Below are 10,735 nucleotides of genomic sequence, written 5' to 3'. Positions count from 1 at the left end.
AATTTTAGTGTAGAGATCAGCCTCCCACCTGACACATCCTACCCCCTGATCCCTCCCTGACCCCTCTCAAACAGCTCTCTTCCCTCCCCCACCCCACAATTGTCCCTGTCATCTTAAGTACTGGCAGAAAGTCTGCCAGTACTAAAATAAAAGGCTTTTTAAAAAACAAACAAAAAAAAAACAACACATATTCTGCTGTGTAGGATCCCCCCTTAGCCCCCAACCTCCCTGATCCCCCCAAACAGCTCTCTAACCCTCCCCCCTCTACCTTATTGTCCGCCATCTTGGGAACTGGCAGCTGTCTGCTAGTAACCAATTTGCATACAATTAGCCTTTTTTTTTATATATTTTATTTATTTTTCTGTAGTGTAGCTTCCCCCCTCAATAACCAACCCCCCACCCCTCCCAGAGCCCTTAGATAAACGTGTCCCCCCTCCTCTCTCCCTCCACACTTTGTTCCATAGTGTAGGGCTCCCACCTGCTCCTGTGCGCGCTCCCGGCGTCCCCAAGCGTGATCCCGCCCCACTCTGACGTGTGTTTACACCAGCGATGGCCATCCACCAGCCTCCCTGCAACGGCTCCCACCCACCAACGATCGCACCATCGCTGGCCGATGCAGAGAGGGTCACATCGGTGTGTTAAAAAAGGTATTGCAGTGATGCCTCAATATTGAGGCATCACGGCAATATCTTGAAAGTGTCTGGAAGCGATCAGGATCGCCTTCCACCACTTGAAACCCCTGACAACGTACAGGGTACGTCGTTGGTCGGCAACGACCAGTTCTTGTATGACGTACCCTGTATGACGTTGGTCGTTAAGAGGTTAAAAAGGACCACAAGACATCCAAGTTACCTCCCCAGTGAGGAATTATTTAAAACTACTTATGATCATGGACAGTCATTGGAGTCATAAATTAAGTTTATATCAAAAAAGCTCTCAATATGGATGTGAGCTAACCATGGCTGATGGCTCAGCATGCTAAAGCACTGTGGCTGAGCTCTGTAGCAACCTAAGGGTTGCAGGTTCCATCCCCAGCGAGGTCCACTCAGCCTTTCATCCTTCCGCGGTTGATATAATGAGCAGTGCCTTGAGACCCTTACGGGTGATTAGCTGCGCTTTACAGGTACCCAATACATACATACTGGTGGGATATGGCTGATCTGCTGGATGGCAATTACTGGAATTCAGGTAGAATGGCTTTGTGTGTGGGAAAATTATTAGAATAAGAAATAATTACTATTTAATAATAAAAAAAAGAAGATGGAGGGGAGGAAGACAAACATTGATGTAAGTCCATCTGAAGGAATTAGGAAAACTACTACAAAGGTAAAGGGAAGAAAATAAATGAAATATAAGAGAGACTTTTTTTTAAGATTTTCTTTTTTCATATACTATAATTCCACTATTTCAAGCCAAGACTATACAAACCTCTGCTGGCTTTAGAATGGAAGCATCTTCTTAAAAATACAATCTAGCTACGCACATTTGCGCAGTACTACGCAACATATGTAGGGAGATTGTAATTAAACTCCTTCTCCGTCGGTTTTCACTGATGTGCAGCCAGGCACTGTAGGGAGTTGCGGCGCGACGGGGGTAACACCATCAGAGAAGATGAATTTCTTCTTAATGCATACCCCCCAACTGTCCCGATTTTCGCGGAACAGTCACGATTTTAGGGGTCTGTCCCGGGTTGCTAGCCATCTGTCCCGATTTGCCCCATGCATTACATTTTTTTTTTATTCTATTGGGCCCATACTCAGAAGCAGCTGGCTTTGCTCTCACGGGGTAGATACCTGTTAGATTCCCTGTGGAAAAGGAATGGTGTGTGGGTTAAGCAGGAGTAAGAAGGCTGTATACACTCTGACCACAGGTAATGGTGACCTCTCTAACCTACCTCTGGTAGTGATGATGTCTAACCCCTGGTGATAATACTAGCATGCCTTCAGTTTTATACAATGAGCAGTATAAGTGTATGCTGCATGTATAAGTGTATGCTATGTAGTGTCTGTGTATCTGCCTGTATAAGTGTATGCTATGTAGTGTGTGTATCTGCATGTATAAGTGTATGCTATGTAGTGTGTGTGTATCTGCATGTATAAGTGTATGCTATGTAGTGTGTGTGTAAGTGTATGCTATGTAGTGTGTGTGTATCTGAAAGTATGTGTATGCTATGTAGTGTGTGTGTATCTGCATGTATAAGTGTATGCTATGTAGTGTGTGTGTATCTGCATGTGTAAGTGTATGCTATGTAGTGTGTGTGTATCTGCCTGTATAAGTGTATGCTATGTAGTGTGTGTATCTGCATGTATAAGTGTATGCTATGTAGTGTATGTGTGTATCTGCATGTGTAAGTGTATGCTATGTAGTGTGCTACTGTTGCTGCCTAAGTGTATTAAAATATATGACTTTATTTAGAATTTTATTTATATTACTTTAATCTTATGATTTTTTTAAAGCCCCACCCACCACATTTCAATTTTTTTTGCGGGGGGGGGGGGGGGGGGTGTCCCTCTTTTGGATTTTGAAATGTTGGGAGACCACCAGTTGGCGACCACTTATCTATTCACTGGACTAGAAATTTTATAACATCAGACTAAGATAAAACCATGCAAAGACCTCCTCCTCCTTGTAGGGCTGTGACAGGAAGCACAAATGTAGTGTAAATTAAAGTGAAGGTCAATTTTAACTAACTGCACAGCACCCATGTAAACATTATCAAATAACTATTAAAGTCGCTAACATATTTTTTTTAAAAAGTATATGAATTTATAGTAAAATATATATATATAATACCGCCGTTTCTTATTTGTACTCCTCCCCCGCTCCACTTCCTTCTTTGCATCTAATGACGTAGCGAGCATATCAACAAGCTCACCGCGTCACTTCAAAGCTCGTGCACAACACCGGGTTCAGAATGCGCATGCGTATTTTAACCGCATTTGCGCATGCGTAGAAATTTTCAGTACGTAGCACTGTTAGATTGTATTTACACAAATGTAAACTTGGATCCATACTTTGGAACGCAATAGTGTAAATCGCTTTCTCTGTCTAATTCTAATTTTTCTCTGTCTAATGACTAAATCAATGTAACGAATGAAGACATACAGCGCAATACGCATGCGCATATCATGCACGAGCATGAAGACGATGACGATAGCCCCGGTTACACGCATGCGCAATAGTGATTGATGACGCGGGTAAAAAGGGGCAGGACGCCCCGGGGGAAGAAAAGTAATTGGCTCTAGGATGTAGAAAACCTGTCAATCAATTGAGGGAAAATATCGGGCGGACAATTACGGTAATACGGAGGGTAATTGTAAATTAAAAATTTAAATGACAAGAATATTTTTCAAGCTATTGATGAATGAACATCATACTGATTTCACATGTAAAGTCTCAAACTGTAAACAAGAGCGTTGGACTTGACCTTCACTTTAAAGGTGAAATCCATTTAAATAGATGAATAATACATATTGCAATGTTTTCTATTAGATATAAGCAACTGATTAGTCGGTATAAGTATATAACTGGGCCACTATATCATGACTGAGGCAAATAAAATGTGATTACTACCAAGGTAAAAAGTTGCCAGTCCTACCATTACCCAGTCTTGGATAAATCATACTAGTAATAATTATATCTATAAAATGAAAACGTCTCGATTATTCATAAGATTATAGAATGAAAATTATATTATAATGAGCAGCTGCCAAATAGTAATGTGCTATTCAAATGCAAAATATTTAAACTACTGTCTTTAAGACCCTGCAGATTCCCGAGTCCCAGACACACTCCCACTGTACAGATTGCTCCAAGTTGAAGTTACCAAATTGGAAGAGAATCTAAAAGCGAGCTGAGGTAGAGAGGGTTCCACGGAACCAGCAGCGCCCACCCGTAGTCTCATCCTGCGGCTGCGAGGGAAGCACGGAACGTGGAAGGCTCCTTTTCTCTGGCTAATGGAAAAGTAGTCCTGCAGTTCCGGAACAAACTGCCTGGAACCCGTTTATCATTGGAAGCAGGAACCGCGCACAATTGCGCGGATAATCAGCAGAGTTACGGTCCGTATTACTTTACCCACTGTTACTCCTTTTCCAGTAGAATAACTACCGAAGGCGCCTCTGGATTCAGTCGGGTGGCAGAGTTATAGCTCCCGGGCACGCATTTTACAAGTTCAGGCACTCCTCTCGTTACGCATACTGCTCATATTCTACCGTACAGTTTTTATGTTTATGAAAGAGCCCTGTGTATCACTACGCAGAATTCTTAATGTGAAAACTTACTGTGGAGTTTCCCTTTCCTACCCACAACTCATCTAGAAACCACTTAAACTTCTGATGAGCCATAAACTATTGATCTGATTGGGTATAGTGTTCTCCCTTACCAATGCCCAGATATCTTCTAGTTCATCGTCATTAATCCCTAGTCCCTATGCCATAGATTTAGCTTCTTTCCTTGAGGCTTCCTAAACTACTCTAGCACAAGATTGCAGTTCAGATCTCACTCCTCTCCCCTGTGACCCTCTTGCCTCACAACTTATTTTACAAAATATTTGTCCTAATATTCTAAATCCTAAACCAACAGGTTTTCCCCTTATAAATTGTCCCCTTCATTGTTCTGTTATTGATCCTTGTTTGTCTCATCTCCTGGCTTTTGCTTTTCTCTCATAACCTGTCATTGTTGACTTCTGCCATGAAGTTTTCATTTCTCTTGGCATTCCTCATCCTATTAGCCCCTTGCAAGGCACAGTATGAACAGTATAGTTTCCGTGGTTTTCCTAAAACCGAGTTAAAGCCCCTACAGCTTACATATGCTAGGGGCCTGGAGCTTTATGAGGCAGAGTCATGGAGAGAAGCAATAAAGACCCTGGAGTCCAGTCTGAGGCTACATAGGCTTCTTCAGGACAGTGAGGCATTCTGCGGACAGAGCTGCAGTGAAGATGCTGAAGAGCTGCCTATCCCAGGACTGGATAAGGAACAACTGACCAAAGAACAAGGTGATTGGGCTCTGGAGCTGCAAATGTTTGGGCAGGTGCTGTCTAAAGCTGTCTGCTTAAGGAAGTGTAAGGCTTCTCTACCAGTCTTCCAGCAGCCGTATCCTGACCAGGAGATCTTAAAAGCGTTCCAGAGGAGGGACCCTTACCAGTATCTACACTATGCCTATTTTAAGGTGAGATAAAAGGGGCTTCCTATCTTCCCTCAGCCATCGTGGTGTATATAATGGTGAGCTCTAAAATGATTATCAATAGGATATTAATATTTTCCACAAAATTAAATATACCCACCCTTTAAATTAACACAGTCATATATATGTTTTAAATACATAACTTCTTTTTTTTAAGGGTTTATTCTAAAAAAAACTTCCATGCTCCCTTTGTAGACCTTATATTGTAATGTTGGAGTATCTGCTTCACATCCAGAACCCTGCTGCATAGAGAGAGAAACATTATGCAAGCTAAAATTTGCCTTTATAAAATTATTTGAAGGACCTTGTCATACTGACTAGAATTCCTAGATTGTCTCACCTGAACAGAGAGCTTTAGATCATTGGGCCCTATGTGTTAACCTTTGCAGAGGTTAGGAATCCTTTTGAATTTCTAGATTGACACCCTGCATCTGCAAGTTGTGCTAAGCTTATTGTTAAAGGGACATGAAACCCAACATCTTTCTCTCATAGTTCAGACAGAGCATGCACTTTTAAACAACCTTCCAAATTGCTTGTATTATAACATTTGTTTCATTGTCTTGGACTCCTTTGTTGAAGAAGCAGCAATGCACTACTGGGGGCTAGCTGAGCAGATTGGGGGAGCAAATAACAAGACATATTTATGTTTTGCCACCAATCAGCAGCTAGTTCCCAGTAGTTCATTGCTGCAACAAAGGATACTAAGCAAATTAGATAATAGAAGTAAATTGGAAATTTGTTTAAAATTCCATGCAATATTTTAATCATGAGTTACATTTTTGACCTTACTGTTCCTTTAACTGCTCTTAAAGGAATAGTCTAGTCAAAATTAAATGTTCATGATTCAGATAGAGAGGGCAATTTTAAGCAACTTTCTAATTTACTCCTATTATCAATTTTTCTTCGTTCTCTCGTTATCTTTAACATTGCCGCTCTATCTGAATCATGAAAGTTTAATTTTGACTAGACTATAAGAAAGACACTTCCAACAATTTAAACGCTCTGAGCATGGAGACTGTGGAGCTTTAAAGGGACAGTCAACACTAAAATTGTTATTGTTTAAAATTGTTATTGTTTAAAAAGTTAGATAACACCTTAACTACCCTTTTGCTATCTTTGCACAACCAACATTGTTATGTAAATATAATTTATAACATTTAAACCTCTAAATGTCTGCCTGTCTCTAAGCCACTATAGACATCCTCTTAATCACATGCTTTTTATTTGCTTTTCACAACAGGAGACTGCTAGTTCATGTGGGCCATATAGATAACATTGTGCTAATGCCCGTGGAGTTATTTAAGAGCCAGCACAACACAGCACTAGTTGGCTAAAATGCAAGTCAATAGATAATAAATAAAAAGTCATGTGATCAGGGGGCTGTCAAAAGAGGCTTAGATACAAGGTAATCTCAGAGGTTAAAAGTATATTAATATAACCGTGTTGGTTATGCAAAACTTAGGAATGTGTAATAAAAGGATTATTTATCTTTTTAAACAATAACATTTTATGAGTTGATTGTTCCTTTAAAGGGACATGAAACCCAAATTTTTATGATTCAGAAAGAGCATGTGATTTTAAACAACTTTCTAATTTACTTCTATTATCTAATTTGCTTCATTCTCTTGATATCCTTTGCTGAAAAGCATATCTAGATAGCATCAGTAGCTGCTGATTGGTTCCTGCACATAGATGCTTCGTGTGATTGGCTCACCCATATGCATTACTATATCTTCAACAAAGGATATCTAAAGAATGAAGCAAATTAGATAATAGAAGTAAATTGGGATGTTGTTTAAAATTGTATTCTCTATCTGAATCATGACAGAAACATGTTGGGTTTAGTGTCCCTTTAAGTCTAAAACAGCCTTTTCTCAACACACTTGACGTTGCTTCATTAAAAGGCCATTTTTACTTTTAAAATGAAATGTCCCGATATGGTAGCATATTCTCACACCCCCTCCCCAATGCCAGGATTTCAAGATATCCCACCTTCAGGATATCTCAATGTTCACAGAAATGGTGGTTGATTCATGGAATAAGTGGTAAAGACAAACACTGTAGAAGAATGCCTGTTTAAGCATAAGGTTATCCTACAAACTAGCTTATACTTTATAGGACACGTTGGGCCTTTGGTTAATTTCTGCCATCAATATCTGTGGGGTCGATTTATTAAGCAGCGGATGCTGCATCCATGCCCTATCGTTTCTAGTCCGCCTAAAACGGAAGTTAAGAAGCAGAGGTTGTAAGACCGCTGCTCCTTAACTTCTGATATCATTCCGATCCGATCGGCATGATTGGCCGCCAGAGAGCAGGGGGTGGCATTGCTTGTGGAATGTTAAATGCCGATGGCATATGCTGTCTGCATTTAGCGAGATCGAGCGGACATGATTCGCTACAGCTCATCATGTCCGCTCGACCTTTAATAAATCTACCCCTATGTTTCTACCTGAAAGCAATATTATGTCACCATTGATGAATGTCTGTGCTCAGGATAGGATATCTTGAAATCCTGGCCTAGGGGTACCTGAGGTTTGCTCTCACCTAGATGTTATGTGGTTAAAGGACCACTAAACACGGTATAATAGCACAATCAGTAAATACATAATAGAAAGACAATGCATTTAGTTTGAATTTTAAATGAATAGTAGATTTTTTTTTTTTTCTGACAAATGTCAGTTACATTTCCCCTCCTATTTCATCATGTGACAGCCGTCAGCCAATCATAAAATGCATATACGTATATCCTGTTAATCGTGCACATGCTCAGTAGGGGCTGGTGCATCAGAAAGTGTGCATATAAAATATTATGCACGTTTTAGATAATGGAAGTGAACTGGAAAGTTGTTCAAAATTGCGTTTCATTTTGACTTTTCTGTCCCTTTAACGTGACAGTGGGGAGAGAGTTGGGATGGTGCTCATAATAAATGGTTACTAACAAATAAAGCTATATTCACACGCCTCATCTTTCAAATAAAAAATCTTGCTGTTGCTTTCAGATGGGACATTCTGGTGTAAAATATTAATCTCTATTTGTTTAGAACATTTGGTTAGTTAAATCCTCTTTCACTATGTGCTTAACTCTTTTAAGTGGGTTAAACACAAAATCAAAGTCACACAGCCAGTGCTGCTTCATATAAGGACTGATAAGCCAGTCAGGAGCAGGCATATGTATGTATGCTTCAATCCGTTGTTACATCCTGATTTGGAGATTCAGAGGTTTGAGGCAGGAGCACACCTGTGACTATGGGCCGGATGATATAAAGTTCTCAGATCTGGTTAGGTGATCTAAGACGTTTTATCAGTACTTTAAGGTTCTTCAAAAAAAATAGAAAGGCTAATTGTACCTTGAGAACTTTATCTCGCTATGTAGGGTTCTGGATGTGAAGGAGAGACACCTACGTTACAAAATAATACTCAAGAAAGACCCCCAAAGATTTTTGAAGATTTTTCTCCATGCAGGTGAGTTTCTGATCATCCGTCCCTATATCTGCTGTATTGAAATAAATAATTTGATTTTTTACAATAGAATGTGCCTTTAAGCCTTTTCACAGGAGGAGGCAATATACACATGACAGTAATATAGTAGAGAGAGTTGCCAGAAGCACACGAGGTGACAATTATTCCCAGGGATTACCACTTGCACATGGGCAGTTGTATTGCTATTATAATCACACAAAAGCCAGTCTGCTGAGTGAGACAAGGGCAGAGAAAAATACAAAAAGTCTGACCAGAAGAAAAAGGTGGTACAGGCTTGGGAACACCTGGGCCATATATATATATATATATATAGGGATGTATATGCACTTGTATGCTAAAATGTTATTTTGCATGTAGTTTTTGTTCATTTAGGTGTATGTCTCTGAGTATTTCTGTGTATAACTGGCCTTGTAAACAAATGTCACTGTATTGTTTTTATGTTCTTTCATTTGCCAGGCTAGTAAACACGTTTTAGAAATTCAGTTTAAGACAAAAATAAAATACTCAATATAAATATATTTCATTACTTTAGCAAATGCAGGGCTCTCAGAGGTGACAGGGATGACAAAGATTAGAAGAAAATGTTATCTGAATAAATTAATCTTCTGTGTAGGCCAACCTTTGTGTTGAAAATGTGGAGAGGTAGTTGATGAGGGTGAGATCACAGCTAAGTGCTTCACTATATCGTTGTGCTGTTGGGGTGAATTGCAGTATCTGGTCTCCTTGGAAACAATATTATACAATTTGCTGATGTGAGGGGTCTTTTCGTGGACATTGGTTTAAGCTAATCAGCCTAGTGTGTGACTGTGTTTGTAAAATCTTTATTTACATTTTCAATTAATGTTACATAGTGGGTAAATACATAATATAGTGTTACTTTAATTCATATTTTTCTTCCTCTTTATAACCAGAATTTGGTTCTGTATATTAATTTCAACTTGAACCCCCCCCTTTTTTAAGAGTATTAAAGGGGCATAAAACCCCAAATTTTTCTTACATGATTCAGATAGAACATCCCATTTTAAATAACATTCCTATTTACTTCTATTATCACATTTGATTCATTCTCTTTGTTGAAAGAGCAGCAATGCCCTACTGGTATCTAGATGAACACAGTGGGTGAGCCAATTACAAGAGGCATATATGTGCAGCTACCAATCAACAGCTAGCTCATAGCAGTGCACTTGTGCTCCTGAGCTTACCTAGGCATGCTTTTCAGCAAAAGATATAAAAAAACAAAGCAAATTAATTAGGTAAAATCTAAAGTTGTTTAAAATTGCATGCTCTATCTAAATTGTGAAAATTTTAATTTGGAATTTACTGTCCCTTTAAGAAGGAGGTGGGGCTAGTTACTAAAAAAAAACCTTTGCTTACTGAGGGGTCTGTTGCCACGTCCCCACACAGCAAACGTGCCTGCAGCCCTCACCTCATATCCTGCCTGCATAGTTCTCTGTAACAGCCAGATGAGGTAGCTGTGTTATTCTACTTAAAAATCCAGCTGCCAAACAACGCACTCATCTCCCTCCCTTTAACCCACTTTATTTGAAAGTTAGGAGAGAGAATGTTAAGGAAAGAAACAAAATAGTAGAAAGGGGAGGGAAAAATAATTTATTTATATATATATATATATATATATATAATATGATTAACAGCAGGGATATAGATAGCTAGGGACAGGGCACCACATATATAGTTACTAGTGGTGTTTCTGGTGCAGGAAGTTTACATAATTACAAGAACCGGACACCTCCCCTCTCAAGAACAAAACAATGACAATACATAACTCTCTAAGTAGGCTAAATCAGAAAATGCTTTATTAGGGTAAACAAAACAAATTCAACAGAGCCTATATCAGGGATCCCCGAGTACTCTATATACCGGTATAAGCGCTTCAACTTTCATCATATCATAGTTTTGCAATTAAGCTTAATATGATATGATGAAAGTTGAAGCGCTTATACCGGGAGCGTTACAAATCATAATAGAGATGCTGATAGACTTCAGTGCAAGTCTATGGGAACAAACATTCAAAGAAAATATTCATGTTATATTCAGTATTCAAATATCAATGTTC

General features: G+C 39.2%; 1 protein-coding gene across 1 annotated transcript in view; it reads left to right on the top strand.

The window, feature by feature from the left end:
- The first annotated feature begins 3,804 nt into the window (after positions 1–3,804).
- The window catches only part of P3H4 (prolyl 3-hydroxylase family member 4 (inactive)), a 79,254-nt gene continuing 72,323 nt past the window's right edge, over positions 3,805–10,735 (top strand). The window contains exon 1 of the mRNA XM_053698859.1: positions 3,805–5,166. Coding sequence (XP_053554834.1) covers positions 4,690–5,166 — 477 coding nt within the window. The 5' untranslated portion in view covers positions 3,805–4,689. The remainder of the gene's footprint in view (positions 5,167–10,735) is intronic.

The sequence above is a fragment of the Bombina bombina genome, chromosome 1 (assembly GCF_027579735.1).
Source record: "Bombina bombina isolate aBomBom1 chromosome 1, aBomBom1.pri, whole genome shotgun sequence".
In the NCBI taxonomy this organism is placed as follows: Eukaryota; Metazoa; Chordata; class Amphibia; order Anura; family Bombinatoridae; genus Bombina; species Bombina bombina.
This window is presented reverse-complemented; position numbering and strand designations above follow the sequence as displayed.